At 35.1% G+C, this 24,946-nt stretch overlaps 1 protein-coding gene across 1 annotated transcript in view; it reads right to left on the bottom strand.

Moving 5' to 3' along the window:
* Positions 1–4,904: 4,904 nt before the first annotated feature.
* The window catches only part of FBH1 (F-box DNA helicase 1), a 97,699-nt gene continuing 77,657 nt past the window's right edge, over positions 4,905–24,946 (bottom strand). The window contains exons 16-21 of the mRNA XM_051961854.1: positions 24,559–24,634; positions 13,640–13,837; positions 12,921–13,046; positions 11,397–11,503; positions 9,632–9,763; positions 4,905–8,252 (exon numbers count right to left, since the gene is read on the bottom strand). Coding sequence (XP_051817814.1) covers positions 8,082–8,252; positions 9,632–9,763; positions 11,397–11,503; positions 12,921–13,046; positions 13,640–13,837; positions 24,559–24,634 — 810 coding nt within the window. The 3' untranslated portion in view covers positions 4,905–8,081. The remainder of the gene's footprint in view (positions 8,253–9,631; positions 9,764–11,396; positions 11,504–12,920; positions 13,047–13,639; positions 13,838–24,558; positions 24,635–24,946) is intronic.

Here is a 24,946-nt window from a genome sequence, read left to right as displayed (position 1 = left end):
CCAAAGTGGTAGAGTAGAAAGAGAGGTATTGAGGAAAAATGATTGTGCTTTGATTACCATTTATTTTTGAAGCAAATACCCTTTTTAAAAAACTAATTGATGCTAAATGTTTAAATTTATTCCCTCGCAGCTCTGGGCTCAGCCTCAAACCTTCTGAGTATTTAGGCTCCTTAGAGGTACAAGTATGTGCCTGGATGTAGAATATTGAGGGTAGAGTATATTCAATTACATTTCTAAAAGGGATGAGAAAAGATTTTGTCTGATTCCACAAACCTAAATTCTTTAAAATAGAAAACCATATTTTTGACATCAATATTTTCCCAAAGATGTCCCGTGACTGTAAATCACAGGATACCAAAATCTCTTCAAAGGCAATGTTTCCCATATCCAACATATATAGGACTGCTTGACATCTAGGGGAGAGAAGGAGGGGAAAAATCGGAACAGAAATGAGTGCAAGGGATAATGTTGTAAAAAAATTACCCTGGCATGGATTCTGTCAATATAAAGTAATTATTAAATAAAAATTTAAAAAAAAAAAAGAAGAAAAAAAAAAAAGGCAATGTTTCCACCATACATGGGCAGGAAGATGTGTTATATTATCAGTAATGACTTACATTAAAGAAATAGTATAGAAGCTATTTTCAAAAGTGAATGACGGCATAAGGAAGTGGATAAGTGATGTAGTGAGAGCAAAGGCTAACAGATAGATTGTATCCCAAATTCAGTAGGGGGTGTTGAGGAATATCATATTTATTTGAGTATAGATATGGCTCAAGTCCCTATCTGGTACATTATCTACCAGCAGATGAGGAACCATAAATCAAATGGCAGAATAAATAGGAATAAAGACATAGACTAAACTCATTTCATTGGTAATAGAAATCACCCAGATCAGTAAATTCCTTATACTAATGTAGGTCAGCATTTTCTCTGCAATTTGCTGTCTTAGAGTTAATAAGAACACAGACAGCTTAAGTGCCTTGCCCAATGTCACAGAGAACGTCTTTCAGACGCCACTTTCAGGCCTTCCTGATCCTGAAGCCAGCTGTCTGTAAACTATTATCAGAAGGATCAAACAAGTATTTGTCAGCCATATGCAGCTCACAGCCCTCATGTGTGGTTGGTTGCCAGGTTAAAATATAGTTGGGAAATACTTAACAAAATTAATAAAAAATACAGTGAAATATAGATAACATTACATTTCTAAAACTGTTCAACCTGCATATACATCAATGCTTCCATTTCTATCTGAATTTGATTCCACCTCATTATACCATGCTATTTTTCAACAAGGTAAAAAAATCAAATATCCCTCATAAATAAAGGGGATACTCTGTAATGGGAGAGAAAACACTCCTCAAACATATGATTCTGTCTCCCAGAAATTAGCTGTGCTTCCCTATTTCTACATTCTGTCTCTACAGCTGAAGATTCTCTCTGTCTCTGAGATTGCTGTGTTTGCAGAAAGCTAGAGCTATCATTTTCTTCCTCAAAGGAAATATTTTTTTCATCAACCCTTATGCCTAGATCCTTATGCCTTAGGTCCTTATGCCTAGATCCAATCAACAGAGTTTTAGCTTTGTGGTTGTTGTTAATCATACCTTTAACTACATACCACAGAAACACAAAAAAAGCTCCTCAGGCAGCACCTCCTGCTCACAAACCACTTGCTTTTCCCAATGAGGATAAAATTGAATCAATTCCTTTCAAAATATCATGCCTATCACCTGAGTTCAAATCTGGTCTCGGACACCCAACATTTCCTAGCTGTATAACCCTAGGCAAGTCACTTAACCCCAATTGCCTCAGGGGAAAAAAAAAAAAATATATATATATATATATACATATATATATATATAAAAAAAGGCTCTGGCAGCTAGATAAAATAAGAAATCTTAGGCCTCAAAGAAGAATTTAGCTATAGTAGATGGATTAGGGTGGAACTGGGAATATTTACCCTGCAATTCTTGCTACTATGGCCCGTGTTGTCCCAAGTATCAAATGAATGCAATGAATAAGACAAGGCTTCAAAAAAGGAAGATCACTTTGACTTGGAGTGTCTGAAAGAGGCTTTATGAAGAAGGTATTATTGAAATAAGCCTTGAAGAAAGACAAGATTTGCATAATTAGGATTGGAGAACTCCTAAGAAAATCTATCTCCATTATTGTCTTTACTTCTTCTCCCTACTTTCACTTCTCAGGTCCTTAAAATCTGGCTTCTGACTCATTGCTTAACTGAAATAACCTCTTCAAAGTCACCAATGATCTCTTAATTGTCATATATGATGGTTTTTCTTCAACAGGCTTATTTCTGCTCTCTGCAACAATTGATATTTAGTTCCATTTGTTAAAATACTTATATGGGGGGAATTTAAATGACTAGACAGCCTAAAATCCCCATGAAAAAATAGGTTGGTCCTGGCAGAAAAGAACCAGAGGCAGACATACTACACTTAGTATGTGCTAGGTATACTGCTGGACCTTGAGGATTCAAAAAAAAGCAAAAATATCATCACTGTCCTTAAGGAGCTGATACATAGTGTACATGTGACAAAATATTGGCAGAAAGGCTCTAGGAGCTGGAAAGGCTTCTGGAAAAGGCTGCTTGCAGAAAGCTCACCATGAGGGTAATTCAGAAGGAAGGCAGGTAGTAGAGGGGCAAGAGAGAATTCCAGAAATGGAAAAGAGTGAAAAAGTAGAGAAATGGATGGTTAAGAACAGCAAAAAGATGAATAAAGTAGGAAGGGAACAAGTTGTGGAGAGACTTCTATTTGATGCTGGAGGTTTTTTGAATAGGATGATATAATTAGATCAATGTTTTTAGGAAAACTATTGTAGTAACTAATCCTAGACATTTTCTCTTGTGTGTTCCTAATGCAAATCTCTATGTTAAGCTCCTGTCTTACAGCTCCATTTCAATCCCATTTGCTGATTTATCATCCACATCCCATTCACTAACTGTGGATTCTGACCAACGAAGGCTATCTTCTATACTCTCTCTAACCTTATCAGTAGCCATGAATTTATCATCTTCATGCAGATGTCTCCCAGCTTTAGTTTCTCTTGAGTTCCAGTCTTGCATCACTAATTGCCTATTAGACACTTCAAACTGGCACCTCTAATTCAATATGTCCAAAACAGAATCATTAGCATTCCCCACACTCATTCCTCCTTGAAACTTCCCTATTTTTGTTGAGATTCACTATCCTAAGTCACTCAAATTCATAATATCAGCATTAAACTTAATTGCTCACTCCACACATCTAAAGAATTGCCCAATCTTGTCAATGAAACACAGTTGAGTCTCTCTCTTCCCTCTGTTCACACCACAATCTTCCCAATTCAGGCTTTCATCACCTTTGTTGTAGTTTGCTAAATCTCCCTCTAATTCATCCTCTATACAATCCCTTTAGGGATCTATTTCATCCCTCCACTCAATAGACTCCAGTGATTCTCTGTTGCCTTTAGAATCAAATACAAACTCTTTTTTGGGCACATCAAGCCCTTCATAACTAGACCCAATCTTTCTTCTCTCCCTTCCTGCTTTCTAGAATACATTTAATTTGGCCTTTTTGTGACTCCTCATAAACCATATTCCATACTTTTGCCTATATGCTTAAATATGAGATGTGCCATATAATCAACTAGAAAGCATTTCACCCTAATTTCTGCTTCTGAGAATCCCTAGTTTTCTTCAAAACACAAGCTCCACCTTCTACAGGCTTTTTAGTCTCTCATTTCCTAGTGTTCTTTAATTTCCTCCTTCCCCCAAATTAATCTTATTTACATATAGGTAGTCTATCTTCTCCCCAAAGAATATAAACTCCTTGAGGTCAAGAACTCTTCCATTTTCTACATATAGCACTGTGACTGGTAGAGGCTTATTATATTTTCATTGACAATTTTTTCACATAGTGGATACTGTCTTTTCAGATCTAGTGACTTAAGCTTAATGAGGAAAGCTACATACTGAACATTTCCTTCACTAATCTGGAATTTCTACTCCCTGCTAGACATCTTTGTCTTTTCTAATCCAACTATCATTATCCTTGGAAATGAGGGGGAGGGGCACGAGGGAAGAGAAGGAAGAAAAATAAAATATAACTCAGTTTTCATATTATTGTCTATCACATTAAAGTAGTAGTTTAACAAACAGAAACAGAAATACATTGTAAACAGTAACAACCGATTACCAGTTACAAAAGACATTGTTCTTCTCAGTGGTTCAGTGATCCAAAACAATCCCAATAGGCTTTGGACAGAAGATGCCAACTGCATCCAAAAAAAGAACTATGAAGATTGAATGTAAATCAACATGTTATGTTCACTCTTTTTCTTTCCCATGGCCTTTCCCTTTTGTTCCAATTTTTCTCTCCCAACATGATTCATAAAATAATATGTATTAAAACAAATAAATTTTAAAAATAAAAGTGATTTAGTCCTTCTTTGATGTTTTCCCAAATTATCACCCTTTTTTTTAAGTTCTTAGTATGTCAGCAACCTTAGCTCACATCGATTAATTACATGCTAGATAGAATGCAATGAGAGAACCCAGGACTAGCTTTCATATGAACAGAAATAAAAAGACTAAGTTTAAACCCCTAATCCAAAAATTCTAGGAAAATATTATATGTAATAAGTAGGATGTACTCCTTAAGCTAATGAAATCACTGATGAGCTAGATTCAGGTGTTTTGCTGGACAGGTATCTTAAAGATAGGAGAAAAGTAAAGAAATGGGTCAAAGGATGGATGGTCTTACTTCCTGGTCTCTTTAGGAGAAGAAAGGTATGGTCTGAAAAGTTAGTCCCACCCTAATTGGAAAAAGTTAAGACTTTCCAATTACATTTTAATCTGGTTTAGGTCATATTCAGTAATATGTGATTAGAGGGAAGACAGAAAAGACTTTTCATTTTGCTTTTTATTCTTTTACATTCATGAACCACAATTTGTTTAATCATTTCCCCCAAATAATGGGTACCTATTTTTGTTGCCAGTTCTTTACTATCACAAAAAAAAGTGCTGTGAATATGTATATGGAAGCTCCAAAAAGGCTGTTTGTTCCCTACTAATACCTTCATTAAGGAAAACCTTGATTCATGTATAAATGATTCTTCTCACAAAGATTTTGTATATGAGAGTAGGCAGCCTGGTCAATAGTTGATGTGTCTTTAGTTGCATTTTCTCATTATTGGTGAGGTTTAAATTTGGGTTTTTTTCCCTGCATTTATTCTATCTTCCACTTCTTTAAATAGTGTGTGTGTGTGTGTGTGTGTGTGTGTGTGTGTGTGTGTGTATACATATAAAAATCTTTTATAATCCTCATAATTATCTTAGCTCTAATATTAGCCCAAACTAGCTGTTCCAAGATGGGAAAGTTTTCTTCCATTTCCATCTTCCTAGCACAGGACTGTGATGATTGGGTCAAAGTGTAGTTTATTATAATAAGCTTATCATTTTTCTTGTACTTCTTGTTTTTTTTTAGCTTTTTATACTTAAATACCCTTGGAATGACTTATACTTAACTGATCTCCTGTTGAACTTATATTTTCTAATGATTCTCTCTGGTTTATGAGATGTTGCTTATACTTCTCCATCATCCTTTCTCCATGAAATTTTATAAATAAGTTTATATTCAAAACCTCTGCCTATCATCTTTCCACTTGACAAAAGTCAAGTGTTTGCTTCCAAAGACTCTCTCAGAATTTTTGGTTTTGTGGATATAGATTTATATTGATTAGACTTCTCTATAAAATTATCAAAATACATGTCTGATTTGTTCTGCATTTCCCATTTTTCATTGCCAATTACTTGCTTAAGTCAAGGATGGCCCATTTTGATTCCAAAGCAAATCTTTTTTCTCATTATTCTTGCTTTTAAAAATTCTCATCTTTGTTCAAGTGTACACATATAATGGAGTCAACAACAATATCCACATCACACTTGTTTTATCTGCTAAAATATAATCTGTTTCATCTTTTGAGATGTTACTTAGTTCCTCCTTTCATTGCTTCTCTCCATCTTATTAAGGATAAAATTTAATAAATACTTTTTTTCAATTTTCCTTATACTAAACATATTTAGTCATATGTTTTCTCTTAGAATATAAGCACCTTGAGACTAAGGAATTGTTGTGTTTGTCTTCATGTTCCTAGTACCAACCTAGCAGAATGTTTTGCAAAGTAGGTGCTTAATAATAATTACCATCACTTATCAAAGTCCTCTGTTTTTTGACACAGCTCTGGCAGATATTAAAATAATTGGTTATGCTAACTTAACAGGTTATCATTAAGGATAAAACCTGGATGACAAATCTCACCAACTTTCAGAGCCCTGCTGAAGCTTTAAAGTGACAAAAGCACAGAGAAATGCTATGGATCCTTTGGCCAGCCTGATCACTTTGGCTGGGTGATAAATCCAAATCCTTTTTTTTCCAGCAAATCTTGTTCAGATTAAAAGGCCCCTTTAGCCATTAAAAAACAGAGCCTGAAATATATTAGCTGAGTGACTTAGTATTCCTTCTACTAGGGAATAATCACTAGATTTTGAACAATTACTATAATGACTCGAGGTGATAAACTTCAGCTGCTAAATTAGACCTACACATACTTTGTAATGCTTAGTCCTTGCTTACTCTTCTGGGTTTATGCAAGAACATTACCCAAGCTTGATGGTTCTTGATCTTCCTGATAAAAGTCTGGAGAGTTGGGAGTAGGGGACATTACTATTACTCCATTACTTCCTGACATCAATGTCTGTCACATAAAGATGCTGATTTTATATCAGGTTGAATCATTTCCAATCTCTTTACCCATTTTTTGCTGTATATTCTGACCTCATACTTGGATGACAGGGCTGCTGGCAAAAAGGGCCTATGATGGGCTGCCTCAGCCAAGATCCCCCAGCTCATCAAGAATGTAAAGGCTGGGAAGAGAGGAGTTTCCATTTTAAGTACTCACCTTTCTAAGAGGACTGCTGCTTCTGGGTGACCTATATAGCACACACAGCAGGTGGCTGAGGAACATTTCCTTGTGCTCTTTCCCAGAAGGTCCTCTAGCCAAGGGGTGGGGAAAGGGGCAATGAAAGTTTTCCCCCAGAGTGGGCTGGCACACTTGATCTACACTCCATGAGTACTTCTGTGGTGACAGGATTATGCTCAAGGGAGGCACAGAACCAGAACTGATCTAATTTTCTAAATCGTGACAGAAATACTTTGATCAAAGGTAAATTATTTAAAAAATGTTTTTAAAATGTGTTTAAAGATGGCATAAGTAGCTGCTGTATATATCAGCTAGGTCAGGTCAAGCCTTAACCAGTGTCAGTATCAGTGTCTGATATAGCTCCCTCCACAGGGGGTACTTGGCACATGAGGCACTGGATAAGGAGGTAGCTTTTGCTTGCACTCGGCATTAGTCCTCACTCTCAACTCATATCCTGCCCTAAATGGCAGCCAGTTACCTGTGCCAAGTAAGCTAAAGGACTTCATGAAGTTCCGGTCTGGGCCTCAGCCCCGTTACTCTATTATGTTTTTGTCTGTGCTGGGATACAAATTTAACTTCACATAATATAAGCACAGAAAGCCTATACTCCTCAAAATCAACAGACATTATTAGGTTTTAATGAGTATACAAAACAAATTCAGAAACCCAATATCTTTATCAGGTAGGAATGCTTTCAAATGAATCCAAATCATCAACAGGAGTAGGTTTTAAGAAACTGTCCTATAAATGGATGAAAATATCCTAAAGTAATCGGGCTTTGGCCACTGGATGAAGGCAAATAGTACCAGACAGAACTGGTTGAAAAGAATCAAACAAACCCCTGAGACTATGTATAAAAACAGAAAACAGTCCTGTCACTGGAAACCTCCCGATTCAGGAGCTGAGGCCGCCAGTAACACTGAGGTTGACCTTCCACAGATCCGCAAACTCTCGGGGAGGGGGGGAAGAAGGAGGGGTAGGAAAGAAAGGGGAGGAGGAGGGGGGAAGCTGGTCTTTCCCACCCCAACTCTCACATTATTTCTTCTTTCCAGGAAACTCATGACAGAGTTCCACACTGACGAGCAGCTCCACCTTGGTTTTCAAAAGACAATGAAAAGCTGAGCTTCATGTCTAGGCAGCTCCAGGTCTTCAAAGGTGCGCTCCATGGAAAAAATCAGCTCTGGGGAGGCAGTCAGGAAGGCCAGGGGCCCAACGCGCTGCTCGGCACAAGCATGGCAGAAGTACCCGCCTTTGTCTTCTTTTCTGCCGCTCTGAAGTGAGGAACAAAGACAAGAAGGCAAAAAGAAAGACCAAGTGCAAGAATATATAAAGGAACACTGTCGCCAAGGGAAATCTGACACTGTCACAACCTAAAATGCATCAAGTTTGGTTTTGGGGTTTTTGGTTTGCTCAAGTATCTGACACTTTGCAATGAAAATTAATATAAAAATGTCCATGAAAAAGAAATCCCTTTCTATTGTACTGGCAAAGATAAGCAAGTGAAAAATGTATTTCCAAAAAACCATTCTCCAAACAAAAAGTTACCACTTTCAGAGAGGTCTGTGGAAGCTGACCATGGGTATAATATCTAAGGTTAAATCAGTCTGGAGGCTAAGTGATACCATAGACTAAGGACTGAATTTGGGAGTCAGGAAGACTCGAGTTCAAATCCAGCTTCAGATCCTTACTAGCTACAAGACCCTGGGCAATCCACTGAACCTCTCTCTGAATCATATCTGTGAAATGGAAATAATAATAGCACCTATTTCTCAAGGTTGTGGTAGAAATAAAATGAGGCCATTATTGTTCTTTGTAATAATAATAATTAGTATTTATATAGTGTTTTCAGATTTGCAAAGAGATAGCACAAATTATCTTATTTAATCTTTATAACATCCCTATGAAGCAGGTGATATTATTATCCCCATTTTACAGATAAGGAAATTGTGGCTGTTAGGTTAAGGGACTTGGCTAGGGTCACACAGCCAGTAAGTGTCTCAGACAAGATTTAAACTCAGATATTCTTGAATCCCTAATTCAGTCCTCTCTCTAACTTTTATGCCACTTAACTACCTTTTTGCAAACCTTAAAGAACTATATTAAATATCATTATAATTGCTTTAACTCTTTTTCGCTAGCACTTCCCTCAATTTAAAGGTGACCAGTTGAACAGGTACACACTATTCAGTATAATTTCTTAAAAATCATAGGAGACTTTATTAAATCAGAGATGAACCAAGGAAGATTGAGAGGCTCTCACTAAACATTTCCCAATTCAACAATGGTGTCAGAGCAAACCACATAACTAAAGGGTGGTTCATGGTAATATTAGCTCTGACTCAATGAAACTTTCTAATAAACTACTTCAACCCACTGTGGTCTTTGGCATTCTCTAAATGTATGTGTCACTCAAAATTTATCATCTATTTATATTTTTTCCTTACATGTGCTTTGTATATTTGAGTTCTCTCTCAATGTTACAGGTTGTTAGGTATTTAATAACATATTTGCTTGTTTGTTAAAATTCTTCCTCCTCTACATCTCCCTACTCCACCCTACCCACCTCCAGAATAGTGGAACATGCAGCTGAACACTGAATATTAAGTATTTCTTGAATCAACTTGGGCCAAATATCAAGTGACCTACGTACATAAATGACGGGACCTTTCTTCATGGTGAGGATAGTCTCTGAAGGGATAATGTTATTGCACTGCCTCACACAACAAAGTACCTCTCCACTTTTTAAGACATCTCTGGTTAACTCTGCTTGAAAGTAGTACTCCTGAAAAAGACAAGAGATTAAGAGTAGTATCTGTGCCACTCTCTACTCCTGAAATAGTTTTTAAAAAAATTTTAAGCCCTTTATAGACAGTATCTTGTCAGTCCTTACAACATTCCTGTTGGAAAAGACTTGGGTGTCCCCCCCTCCCATGTCTAAATTACTAAGAGGACTAATCTAACCATCCCATCTGTAGGGATTATCCGAATCTTTGGCTTCTCTATCTCCTCCCTATTCTGTGCTCTTACGGCATCATGTTTCTTGGAATATTTACAGAATTAGAGATAACAGAGAGGGAATAGGGAATGGATCAGTAATTTCAAATAGGTTGTAACTGCTGAAAAAGGAAATGCCTTTTACCAATGTACGTCAGAACTTTCTCTGCAATTTGCAATCTTAGGGAGATGCCTAGATTTTTTTTTAACATACTTCTCTGTAATTATGTTTTGAACATGAAGACCCCAATAAGCATATTTATTTACAACAGCACTAAAATTAATAATTGTAGCTCTTCACTCATTTCAGTAATGTCTGATTCTTTGTGACTCCATTTGGGGCTTTCTTGGCAAAGATACTGGAAGTTTGTCTTTTCCTTCTCTTGTTTATTTTACAGATGAGGAAACTGAGACAGAATTAAATGACTTGTCCAGGGTCACACAGTTAATAAGTATGTGAGGCCAGAACTGAACTCAAATCTTCCTAATTCCAGACTCCAGGTTCTATTCACTGCACCATCCAGCTGCGTACATTAATTGCATTCATTATAAAATCTCTCTGTCTCTCTCTCTCTTCCTCCTCCCTTCCCTCCCTCCCCTTCCTTCCTTTTCCCTTTCCCCTTCCCTCTCCTCTTTCTCCCTCCTTCCTCCTTCCCTCTACCCTTCTCCTCCAGTTCTAGCTGTCCTACATAATTTAATCTCTTACAGAATCTGTGGTAAAGTAGGTATGGCCAAAAGTTAAGTAATCTAACCCAGGCAAAGTCGATAGGAGAAAATGGTGACATACACAGAATGTGTCAGGACATTGTGAAGAAGAGACAGCTGCTGAGTGTTTAAAAAAAAAAAAAAAAAAAAAAAAGAGCAATAACTTTGGATACTCAAGCCAGGGACAAATTACCAATTGCACTTTTAATTTAGTTCTGGTCAAAACATTTTCATTCCACTTAAAGAAGTCTTTTCTGGAATAATAGCAATCATAGCTTCAAAAACAAGGTGGAAGTAGAGAGAAAAAGCATGTGTAAAGGAAATTTACACAAAAATTAGTTTTACTTGATTATCTTTTCCAAAGGAATAGAATGCATAAAAGAAGAAATATGAGCAACTGTGGCAAAACTGGGAGAATAAGTTGTCTCAGGGGAAAAAAATAAAAAGAGATAAAAGCATAGAACATTTCTGTTGTATAAACAGCCTCAGAGCCATTGGCAGACTCAAAATTTCATTATTCTGCCATTTTCCATTAGATCTTAACCAAGACACCATATTTTTATCCTATAAACTAGAGTCTATTAAATTTGATAAAACACTTTAATCTTCCCAAATATTGGACTCTATTATAATTTTACAATTTCCAGGCCTTTGACAGTGTTAATATGTATCCCATGTTTTATCTGATGGAAAGTCCAAACTATCATTTCTCTTACCCCAGCTAGAGTTAAAATGTTTTCCAGTGACTTGGTCATGATGAGGCATTTCTTGGCACGAGTAACTGCAACATACAGCAAATTCCACTCCTCATCAGGAAATGATTCTAGAGAAAGTGAGTGAGGCAAGGAAGGATGGGAATATTATTTGAAAGAAAAGATTAAACAACTGACAAAAATATAGTCAGATTTAAATTTTTTCTAGTCTCCCCTTATATAGTGCTTAAAAAGCCTTAGAAAGCATTTTATTCACATATCCCTCTGTAGTACAAAGTACAAGCACCTATGCTGATTGGGACAAAGGGACCAAGACTATACTACTAGAGCATAATTACTAGAAGGGCTTTGTATAGAGGCTTGGTAAGACTGCTTACTGTCCATGGACCAGTCTAGCTACACATGGAAAGGATTATTACATGAAAGATGGCTCCCAGAGGACAGGTGGTAAGTAAAAGAAACATCAGGGATCTGGTTTGAGTCTAGTTTTTACTATTTTTTACCTATGTGGTCTGGAAAAGGCCATATAGTCTCTCTAAGTTTCAATCCTCTCACTTATCAAAGGAGGAAATTGGACTAGATGATCTCTAAAGTTCTTCTGGCTCAAATAAGTTTATGAGCCTTGGAATTTTTTTTTGTGATCACAGCAATACATCCAATTTAAGGCACAACTGCAATTTATGTTTGTGAATGGAAAAGCTATAGTAATGAAATCACAAATATTTTGAAGTTATCACAAGGAAGAGAGAATCCTAGGTTCTACCTAATAGATATATTCAGAGTCCTCCCACAAATATGAATTCCCAAATAAGCCAGTGTCACATTCTTTTTAGATCTTTTGCCTCAAATATTAGGAAAGAATGAACTTGGTAAGGAGGTACTATTCCTCATATCACTAAAATGTATGTACTTAACTACAAGATGTCCAGGAAAAAAAAAAAAAAAGATAAATCTTTACTGACTATAAATTAGAAACCCACAGTACACATGTATACACAACAGGAGCTCAATTCAATAATTTATTGAATGCTATTATGAAGTAACATACCACAATCTTGTCTTTTAACATAATGCTGATATGGCATGTAACCAGAAGTATAAATTTCAGAACTTTTAAACTATCACATATAAGAGTAAATCCCTTACATCAACTAACCTGGTATGAAACGACATCAACGTAACAATGCCATCACCAAAAATAATTCTTTCTATCATAAAACACTCAAAACTAATGCTAAAACCAGGGTCTAAAGCAGAGGGGAAATGGACTCAAGGTATGTATTTTTAGACATGAATAATATGGAAGTTTGTTTTTCTTGATTATACATTTTATTACAAGAGTTTTATTTTTATTTTTTCTTTTTAATTGAGGGGGAGCTGAAAAGGAGTAAAGATAAATAAATGCATATTATTTGAAAAATAAAAATAAACTTTATCCAACAGAAAATATAACAGATATGTGAAAACACTGTTGTCCTTGGTACATCAATTTTTATACTGAATATGGAAAACTTCTGATATTCTTACCAATTCTGAAGTGAGGAATCTGTGGAAGGCTATGCCTGCCACAAGGAACTTTTACAAAATCATCCAAAATCTGGACTGTGTCAAACTCCAAGCCTTTGGCTTTGTGAACAGTACCCAAAACATAGTCTAGATCAAGGAAAAAAAAAAAACAGAACATAGTGAAAAGGGGCTTAAAGTGAAAGGAAAAAAATACAGAACTGAAATGTCTCTTTGAAAAGTTGTATCTGTAAAGAACAAAGGTAAAATAGAAGAATTAAAAAAGAAAGAAGGCAAGTAATAGAATGGTTGGTACCATTCTTGGAAAGTTAGAATTTTTTTCACAATCTTTATTCAGTATTAAGTGGAAAGCAGGACACCTCTATTTTTGTTTAATCTGTTCTGAATCTATACTGTCATTTAATGTCATAGCTAGTAGAGAAGAAAACTATGTAGTGGAAACAGGTATCTTATGACAGATTTTTTTTTTTGGTATACTTATATTTCAAAGAGTTTATTTCTAAGAATATGTAGGTCAATACATTTAGTGGAATGAATGAATCATTTTTATAAAACTAAAAAAAAAAAAAAGGAAGGTGAAAACCACACACAATTGGTTCCCCTCTATGTCAAGCATTGTCATGACATTCATTGAGCTGTTAGACCAACACTGAGAAAGTTTCTGTTAGGAATAGTGCAGAATAGAATGGAATGATAAAAAAAGAAATCCTCTTTTCCTTTACCTGCAAATGCTATATCATTTACATGGCACTTCTCAATCCTTTTTACCAGTTCTGGGATCCGGACATTGTATTTTTCAACCACTGCAATCTTTGCCATCAGTTCCTTATCTTCAGCAGCAACAGCATATCTTTTTAAGCCCCCATAGCCATCTTTGTGTATCCACCTCCTAATGAACCGGTCCTTGATGGAAAGGTTTTCTAAAGAAAATACACATCAAAATGATTGATATATTATTATAAAACTTAAATGGCTATATCTTCCCTCTATAAAGTTCTATTCTAATTTCATAATGTGACTCTTAGTTCTCAAAGGTTTTAGCAGTAGCTGGTAAAGTTTCAAAGCAGGAAATGCTTTTGAAGAAGTAGTCCTGTCAAATACATCATTTCCTCAAATAATCCTGACAGAAAGGTACTATATTATTCTCTATATACAACTTAGGCAGACAGGTTAAGCAACAACTCTGGAGTCATACAACTAGGATATATCTGAGGCTGGGTTTGAACTCAGTTCTTCCTGATTCCAAGCCCAGAATACTAATTACTGTACCACCTAGAATTGGAAAATTTTAATGTATTCTGAGTGTATGTATTATATAGTCAAAAGTAATGAGAAATAATTTGGCATAGAACACAAAGTCCTCCTTAGTACTATAAACATAATTATAACTTGCATGCCTCTGTTGCAGATGACAAGGAGAAAATGAAAGAATGTAATAAAACCTTCTAAGTTTAACTTTAATATTTGACATAACTTCAATAAAAAGGTCCACACAGTGAAAGATAGCAAGAAATTTTTTAAAATGTGTCTAAGAAGTAAGAAAAGAGGCCAACGACTAGTAAATTACACAGTACACCTTTATATTATGACTACTTGAAGATTGGGAAGTAAAGGACACAGCAAACACCCTATTATATTACCAAAAGAAAAAACCCGAAACTGGTTGTACTTTAGCAAACAGAACATACATAACTGTATCAAAGTGGGAGTCACTTCCAAATAAGCTTTCTATGTACAGTCAATCAAGTTATTACAGCAGAGATAAAAATTGCTAACAAGGAGAATGAGAAAATATGGTATGCAACTTTTAAATAAATTCTATTGTGATATTTACATAAGTTAACACCAAAAATGTAAAAATCAAATATTAACACAGACAATAACTATTTCCTAAAAAAAAGATTAACCGATATAAATCAGTTTCCCAAGAGAAGACAAAGAGAAAAGTTTAGAAACCATGTTAGCTAACCAATCAGTAAGTGCTTATTAAGAATCTCCTGTGTGCCAGTCCCTGCCATCAAAGTGCAGGGGTCACAATATGTACATATATTTAAGATAGACATTAAGAAAACACATGGTAATACTGTGTTAGTGGGGAATCAGGAAAGGATTCATGAAAAAGTGGCACTGGAGCTGAGCTATGAAGGAAGATATGGATTCTAAGAGTTCGTAGAAGTGAGGAAAGAGAACAATTAGAGTAGCAGGGGAGCCAAGCTAGCACTCTGTGCTTGGGTATAAAAACAAGAGATACAGTCAACAGCAGGAAGGCTAGTGTGGCTATGCTGGAAAATAATAAATAGTGTATAAATAAAGATAGGCTGGTGTCAAGTGAAGAGCTTGAATGACCTAAGAATTTGTATTTGATCCAAGTGGCAATGAACCTTGCCAGCAGAGGAATGGCATAGAAACATTTCTTCTTTAGAAATATTACTTTGGTAGCTGAACTGAGGATGGATTGGAAAAGGGAGAGACTTAAGACAGGGAGACCAATCAGGAAGTTAATGTCATAATCCAGGAAAGAAGTCTGAATTAGGGTAGTCATAGTCTATGTGGAGAAGAAATGAATGTAAGAGAAGGCGAGATCGAATTGATGACATTTGGCAATTGATTGGATATATGGGGTCAAGGAGAAATCAAGAAAGATCCACTTTATTTGACTAAAGATGGCAGTGACCTTAAAGACAATAGCAAAGTTAAAAAGAAGACAGAGAAGTGGATATGATATAATTTTGAAGAAACTGAAGGACTGATTTTCAGGAAAACTAAAAGAGGTGTGGATACCAAACACTTCAGTGAAAAAAATCACAAAAGTGACTGAGAAAATAGCAATAGTTATTACTCCATATGCCTCCTTTCCCATGACTACAACATAATTCAGAGAACAATAAATATTCATATTCCTAATAAAAGTTTTATCCAGAAAGTTTTCCATGACTACAATATAATTCAGAGAACATAAATACTTATGTTCTTAGTAAAAGCCCTACCCAGTAAAAGTGTACAAGTCTATTCACAGACTTAGGTAAATGGATTAGAATTTACTCAAGAAGTTATTTTCTAAAGAAAAGGCATTATTTGACTTTAGTCACTTCATTCTTCTGGTCATCTCGTGGAAATAGGCTACTTATCAATATTCCTTTAAAAGTGATGCACCAGTATCTAGGATATACTGTAACCTATTCAAGATGTAAAGGACTGCTTGCCATCTGGGGAAGGGGGTGGAGGGAGAGAGGGGAAAAATCGGAACATAAGTGAATGCAAGGGATAATGCTGTAAAAAATTACCCTGGCATGGTTCTATCAATAAAAACTTATTTTTTTTTTATTTTTATTTAATAATTACTTTATATTGACACTCGTTTCTGTTCCGATTTTTTTTTTCCCTCCCTCCCTTCACCCCTTCCCCTAGATGGCAAGCAGTCCTTTATATGTTGGATATGTTGCAGTATATCCTAGATACAATATATGTTTGCAGAACCGAACAGTTCTCTTGTTGCATAGGGAGAATTGGATTCAGAAGGTATAAATAACCCGGGAAGAAAAACAAAAATGCAGATAGTTCACATTCGTTTCCTAGTGTTCTTTCTTTGGGTGTAGCTGCTTTTGTCCGTCATTTATCAATTAAAACTCAGGTCTCTTTGTCAAAGAAATCCACTTCCATCAAAATATGTCCTCATACAATATCGTTGTCGAAGTGTATAGTGATCTCCTGGTTCTGCTCATTTCACTTAGCATCAGTTCATGTAAGTCTCGCCAGTCCTCTCTGTATTCATCCTGCTGGTCATTTCTTACAGAACAATAATATTCCATAACATTCATATACCACAATTTACCCAGCCATTCTCCAATTGATGGGCATCCATTCATTTTCCAGTTTCTAGCCACTACAAACAGGGCTGCTACAAACATTTTGGCACAGACAGGTCCCTTTCCCTTCTTTAGTATTTCTTTGGGATATAAGCCCAATAGAAACACTGCTGGATCAAAGGGTATGCACAATTTGATAATTTTTTGGGCATAATTCCAGATTGCTCTCCAGAATGGTTGGATTCGTTCACAACTCCACCAACAATGCATTAGTGTCCCAATTTTCCCGCATCCCCTCCAACATTCATCATTATTTTTTCCTGTCATCTTAGCCAATCTGACAGGTGTGTAGTGGTATCTCAGAGTTGTCTTAATTTGCATTTCTCTGATCAATAATGATTTGGAACACTCTTTCATATGAGTGGTAATAGTTTCAATTTCATCCTCTGAAAATTGTCTGTTCATATCCTTTGACCATTCAATAAAAACTTATTAAAAAAAAAAAGTGATGCACCAGATAACTGTATAAATTTGTATACATATATTATATTTAACATATACTTTAGCATATTTGACATGTATTAGACTACCTGCCATCTAGGGAAGAGGGTGAAAGGAAGGAGGAGAAAAGTTGGAACAGAAGGTTTTGCAAGGGTCAATGTTGAAAATTTACTCATGCATATGTTTTGTAAATAAAAAGCTGTATTAAAAAAATTAAATTAAAATTTTAAAAAAGTGATGCACCACACTGAAAATAAAAGGTTCAAAGAATCATAAACTTAGAAACTATGATCTGACCCAAAGTATAACAGCATTATTACCTTCCTCATTTTGAACATTAAAAGTATTCACATAGTTTAGGAACACATTAGCCACAAAGAGATCATTAAAAAGGGAAAAAGACCCACATGTACAAAAATGCTTATAGCAGCTCTTTTTGTGACAGCAAAGAATTGGAAATTGAATGGATGCCCATTAATTGGGGAATTATGGCTTATGAATGTAATGGAATATTACTGTTCTATAAGAAATGATGAGTAGGAAGATTTCAGAAAAATCCAAAAAGATTTAACATGAACTGATGGTGAGTGAAGTGAACAGAACTAGAATATTGTACATAGTAACAGCAAGACTGAATGATGATGAACTATATTAGATTTAGCTCAGCAATGACCTGGGACAATTCCAAAAGACTTCTGATAGAAAATGCCATCCACATCCAGAAAAAGAACTATAGAGACTGGCTGCCAATCAAAGCATACTGTTTTCACTTCTTTTAAATTTGTTTGTTCCCTATTTCTTGTGGTTTTTCCCTTTTGTTTCCAATTCTTCTTTCACAACATTGACTTAATAAGGAAATATGTTTAACATGATTGTACATATAAAGACTATATTAGATTGCTTGCTGTCTTGGGAAGAAAATGGGAGACTGGAGGGAAGGAGCAAGAAAAATTTTGGAGCTCAAAATCTTACAAAAAAGGAATGCTAATTTTTAGCATGTAATTGGGAATAGGAAAAAAAAGATTAAATTCAACCCCCCTCCCCATTACTTAAATTCTACACCAAAGAGAAGTCAAACAAAAAGGAAAAGGTTCCATATATATAATAATATTCACAGCAGTTCTACCTGTGGAGACAAAGACTAGGAATTAAAGGAGTTTCCATCACTGGAAGAATGGCTGAACAATTTGTGTTATATAAATGCAGTGGCATACTTTTGGGTCCTAAGAAATGTTATAACCCTCCCAAAAAAGAATATAAACATTATATCTCATTTCAAAATATCTTAAAAAAGAAATTGTCCAGAAGTCTTAGAATCAAAATACAAAGTAAAAAATAGAAAGAATCCATTAGTTATCTCTGGAAAGAAACTTCAAAACAAAAACTCCCACATCATAGCCAAAATCCAGAACTTCCTTCAAGTCAAAAAAAAAAAAAAATTACAAACAGTCAAAAAGAAAGCTAAGGTCAGGATCACATGTAATTTAGTGGTACCCACTATAAAGGAGTGAAGAATTTGCATGTTTTAGGAGGCAAAGATAGGTTTACAGCCAAGACTAACTCCACTCAGCAAAGCCGATGTAATATAATAAAGAAAAAGGACCTTTAAAGAAATAAAGAACTTCAAGGCATTACTGATTAAAAGACCAGAGCTGGGTTAGGTCTTTGAAGTTCAAAAACAATAACTGAGAAATGCAAAAAGAACAATGATCAAGGGCTAAAGGATAAACTACCACATTCAAATATGAGATTATAACCATATGTCCTCTCTGAACCTTAATATCATCAGGATTCAAAGAGGAAATCCAATTAAATAAGACTCTGAGAGTGGTTCTGTTATGGCTTGATAAGAAATCTTAACAACAGACGGGAAGAGGAAAATGTGGGGTGGAGGGAAGGAAATGGGAAAGGAAATTTAGGGAAAATTTCTCACATAATAAGTGTATAGAAGTAGATATCTTTACAAATATGGAGCGATATAGAAAATACCTGACACTTGAATCTTACTCTCACTTGGTCAAAAGTGAGAAGTGATCAAAAGAATCTCACACACACACACATACACAGAGTTGGGCACAGAAATTCATTTCACATAGCAGGGAAATCAACAAGAGGGAAAGGGGAAAAGGGTGTTGGGGTGGAAATAGGAAATATAAAATCAGAGGAAGGATAAATTGAGAGATTAGTCCTAAGTACAGCAAACTCCAAGAATATACAATAATATTTATAACTCTTTTTGAGGTGACAAAAAATGAGAATGTAAAGACGTACTCATGAATTGTAGAATAGATGAACAAGGTAATGGTATATAAATGTTAGGAAATAATCTTGTGCTAAACTCTTATCAATCTAATGACTTAACCAAGATTCCAGAGGACTGATAATGAAACATGAAATCCATTTCCTGACAGAAAAGTGAAGAATTCAAAATACAAAATGAGACAAATATCTTTATGGACATGGCCAATGGATTTTTTTTTTTTTGGACTGATGATACATATTTTCAATGGGGTTTGTTTTTCAACTGAGATATTTCTCAGGGAATTGAAACAGAAAAGCAAAAAAGCAGATCCTGGCTGATTAAAATAAATAAAATACATATATTATTAAATATATAATAAAATCTGAAACATTTACTTCTCTCTAGAAGGAGAGATTTATTTTTAGACATGCCCAACTCTGTCTATGTCTATTTTTTATAAGGGTTTTGTTTTCTCCCCCCTTTCCCCAGTGGGCAGGAAGTATTGAGAGAGAGGGAAAATAAATATTCATTAAAAATAAGAAAAGGAAATTTAATGTATTATTAATTAAATTATAACCTAATTACGGAACATTATTGTTTGGTAAGAAATGACTAACAGAGTGATTTCAGAAAGGCCTGAAGAGACTTACATGAACTAATGCTGAGTGAAATGAGCAGGACCAGGAGAGCATTATAATACTTCAACAACAGTATATGAAGATCAATTCTGAGGGACGTGGCCATCTCCAGCAATGAGATGAACCAAATCAGTTCCAATAGAGCAGTAATGCATTGAACCAGCTACACCCAGTGAAAGAACTCTGGGAGATGACTATGAACCATTACATAGAATTCCCAATCCCTATATTTTTGTCAACCTGCATTTTTGATTTCCTTCACAGGCTAATTGTACACTATTTCAAAGACTGATTCTTGTTGTACAGCAAAATAACTGTTTAGACATGTATACTAATGTTGTATTTAACTTATACTTTAACATATTTAACATGTGTTGGTCAACCTGCCATCTGGGGGAGGGGATGGGGGGAAGGAGGGGAAAAATTGGAACAAAAGGTTTGGCAATTGTCAATGCTGTAAAATTACCCATGTATATAACTTGTACATAGAAAGCTATAATTAAAAAAAAAATCTGATTTCAAAAAATAGGGACATTTTAGTTACTTTACTTGCATAACTCCAAAACACTTTCCAAATGATCATATTAATTCACACCTCCACCAGCAAAGCGCAAATGAGCCAAGCTTCCTGAAACCTGTCAATTATTGCCAATTTTTTATATTCTTTGTCAGTTTATAGGATATAAGGGGAACAGCTTGAATATAATCCTCGCCTTAGCTATGAGAAGTAAGTCCTCTCTAATGTTTTTATTTATTGTCAAGTTACATTTCATGTGCCCTTTTGGGGTTTTCTTGGCAAAGATATTAGAATACTTTGTCATTTCCTTCTCCAGTTCATTTTGCAGGTAAGGAAACTGAAGCAAACAGATTAGATGATTTGACCATGATCACCCAGCTAGTAAGTATTGGAGGCCATATCTGAACTCAGGAAAAGGAGTCTTTCTGACTCTAGGTCCATGATTCTACACGTAATACCATCTAGCTGCCTCAATATTTTTTAATAGTATGATTTTTTCATATCAAAACAATCTTTTTAATTAGGATTTACTGTGGAACATGGCAGGGGGTATTAGGTATTAGTCAAATATGAATTTCTGTTAGACTTTTTAGTTTTCATCAAAAAAGTTCTTGTCCAATTTCTATGATTTGTTAGATCCTCTTATTATTTTGGACCTCATTGTTAAGTTTCTATTTGATTCTATGTCTTTTGCCTGTGGTCCTGGAATTGATTACTATTTTTACTGCAATACTGTCTATAAAGGAAATATTTATTATTTATGCATTTTTACTTCCTGTTGGCAGTATCTCTACATCTTAACATATAGTCAATTTTTATAAGTTTTATCTGGTACAAATATGTAATTTCTTTTGCAGTTCTATTCAGAAGATGCTTTGTCTTAGTTATAGTTTTTTCAGTAAATTATTCACTTCTGATGAAGTTGGTGGAATACATACTCAGATAAGGATGGCTCAAGACAAGGATTTACAAGGTATTAAGCATTCTATCCTAATGAACCAGAGATCCTTAAGATCCAGTGCCCTGAATTTCAAAAATGCAGAAGGCCAAACCCCAGAAGGAAGAGGTCAGAAGAAGTTAAATGACTTGGGTCATCACCAAGGAGAGATGAAAACCTCACCTAAAAGTATAAAAAGTATAAAACAGGGTAGCACAAAGTCCCATCAATTCAGGAACTAAGGCTGAAGAAAATGAAAGACACAGAAGACAAAAAAATTAGGATGAAATTATTTCTAATTTAATTAGAAAGAAGAGAATAGAGAAGAGTAGTATCAATGCCACATGAGTATTCTACACACTTACTATACTAACCCCAAGGACCAGGAGATCATTGTATACTTCTCCAACAATACTATATAATGATCAATTCTGACGGACCTGGCCATCTTCAACAATGAGATAAATTAAATCATCTCCAATAGAGCAGTAATGAATTGAACTAGCTACACCCAGTGAAAGAACTCTGGGAGATGACTATGAACCACTACATAGAATTCCCAATCCCTCTATTTTTGTCCGCCTGCATTTTTGATTTCCTTCACAGGCTAATTGTACACTATTTCAAAGTCCAATTCTTTTTGTACAGCAAAATAACTATATGGACATGTATACATATATTGCATTTAACTTATGCTTTAACATGTTTAACATGTATTAGTCAACCTGCCATCTGGGAGGGGGAAGAAAGGGAAAAATTGGAACAAAGGGTTTTGCAATTGTCAATGCTGAAAAATTACCCATGCATACATCTTGGGTGTTTGGTTTTTTTTTGTTTTTGTTTTTGTTTTTAATAATTATAACTTTTTATTGACAGAACCCATGCCTGAGTAATTTTTTACATTATCCCTTGCACTCACTTCTGTTCCAACTTTTCCTTCCCTCCCTCCAGTCCCCACCCTAGATGGCAAGCAGTCTTATACATGTCAAAGATGTCACAGTATATCCTAAGTACAATATATGTGTGTAGAACTGAACAGTTCTCTTGTTGTACAGGAAGAATTAGATTCAGAAGGTAAAAATAACCCGGTAAGAAAAACAAAACTGCAAACAGTTTACATTCATTTCCCAGTGTTCTTTCTTTGGGTGTAGCTGCTTCTGTCCATCATTGAGCAATTGAAACTGAGTTAGATCTCTGTCAAAGAAATCCACTTCCATCAGAATACATCCTCATACAGTACATTGTTGAAGTATATAATGATCTCTTGGTTCTGCTCATTTCACTCAGCATCAGTTCATGTGAGTCTCTCCAAGCCTCTCTGTATTCATTTTGCTGGTCATTTCCTACAGAACAATAATATTCCATAACATTCATATACCACAATTTACCCAACCATTCTCTAATTGATGGGCATCCATTCATTTTCCAGTTTCTGGCCACTACAAACAGGGCTGCCACAAATATTTTGGCACATACAGGTCCCTTTCCCTTCTTTAGTATCTCTTTGGGATATAAGCCCAGTAATAGCACCCATGCATATATCTTGTAAATAAAAAGCTATAATAAAAAAGAGGGAAAAAAATACTAAGTCCAAGCATACAAAGAAAAGCAAAAGCACTGTCCTGTTCTCAAGATTAGAATGGATAGTGCCCAAATAACAGAATTCCTGAAAAATCAGAATAACAAAGAGAAATCATTTACTCTATGAGACACAAAGAAATATTAGAGAAAAATAAAGTTTGAAAAAAAATAAAATATAAGATGGTGCCTAATTTCAGAAACAATGACCTGAAAAACAATTCAACAAAAGTTAATTTGAAAATCACTAGATTCCCTGAAAGTCATGGTTTACCAAAAGAAAAGTTAATTTAAAAATAAGTGTAGATACTTTATTTCAAGAAATTACCAGTGAAAACTACCCAGATCTATTATGAATCAGAAAAAAGAAGAGAAAGAATTCACCAATCATAATGAAAGGAACCCCAAAAAGAAAAATCTGAGATATATTGTAATCAAAATCAAGAACTTATGTCAAAAAAAACAAAAAAACAGCGCAAGCAGCCAAAAAGAAGTTCAAAGTACCAAGAAACTGCATTGAAGATAATAAAACACCTGATGACAAAAATGAAAGGAGACATTGGGATTCAAGAGTCTAAAAGGGAGAAGAGAGAAGCTTTCAACCAAAACTAATTTATCCTTCAAAGTTGAGTCTACAGGGGAAAATGGACTTTTAATGAAATAGAAGACTTTCAAACATCTTTGATAAAAAGAGCAAAGCTAAGCAGGAACTCTGTAAGGCAAACATAAGCCATTGTGAAATTCAGTAAGATATAATCATCTGAACAATTGTGAAGGAGTTATCTGATGATGCAGTGCTAACATTTTAAAAAGAAGCAAAAATCTTAATGTCTTCAGAAGGCATTAAGGGAGTTAAATAAGAAAAAGAAACATTCTGACTCATACTTTTCAGGATGTTCTGACAGTTTTAAGAGGGCAAAGAAACAGTTCTAGCAGAAAAGAGAGGAGATTTGCTCAAGATCACAAAGGCTTACTGCCTTAAGGTAGAACTCAATCTACATCTTCTGACACCAGCTCTAGCACTCTGCTGTACATGGCTATTTCTCATGCCTCATTCAAAAGATATGAAATTTGACAGGAGTCTGAGAAATCTCTTCCAACCCCATCATTTCATTACAGATAAGAAACTGTAAAAACTTTGCTCAATGTCATACAGGAACCAAGTGAAAAAATTAGGACACAATCCAAAACTCTTCCTGCTACAGAAAAAGTACAGATCATGGGGAAAAATCTGAAATTAGCAAATTCTCTGAAAACAGCAGTCCACAAGCATCTTGCTTTATTTACTAAATATCATCAGAAAGGAATAACCTTTCCCATGAAAGAGAGTAAGTCAGTTAAGCAGACACTCCATGATAAAATAACATTAAGATCTCTTGCCTCCAATATTTATTGTTGAACCTGGACCATAAGAGTACTCACGTTTGCGCTGCTCCTCATCTGACTGAAGAAGAATCCAAATATCAATGAATCTGTCCAATCCAAATGATTTAGTTCCCTGAAAAAGTTATGGGGTAAGGTTGGAAGATTTAGATTTTTAAAAAGTAAAACAAAATAACACAAATATATTGGAACTCTGAACAAAGTGATTTTTAAGAAACTGCAAGCATGAAACAAGCAAGTCACAGCTAACTGGAATTACTGGGCTATGCTATAGTTTGAGAATTTCAGAGAGCCAATTTGGAGTTTTTGCTTCAACCATTAGCTCCTCAAAGTCTCTGGCAAAGCCAAGGCTTCTGTTCTATATTTGTTTCCTAATTAGTTAGAGGAACTTTCTAGGAACATATGCTAGCACAATGTAAATATGATT

This window comes from Antechinus flavipes, chromosome 5 (genome assembly GCF_016432865.1).
Source record: "Antechinus flavipes isolate AdamAnt ecotype Samford, QLD, Australia chromosome 5, AdamAnt_v2, whole genome shotgun sequence".
In the NCBI taxonomy this organism is placed as follows: Eukaryota; Metazoa; Chordata; class Mammalia; order Dasyuromorphia; family Dasyuridae; genus Antechinus; species Antechinus flavipes.
The sequence above is the reverse complement of the archived record's forward strand: the minus strand, read 5'-3'. Positions and strand labels throughout refer to the sequence as shown.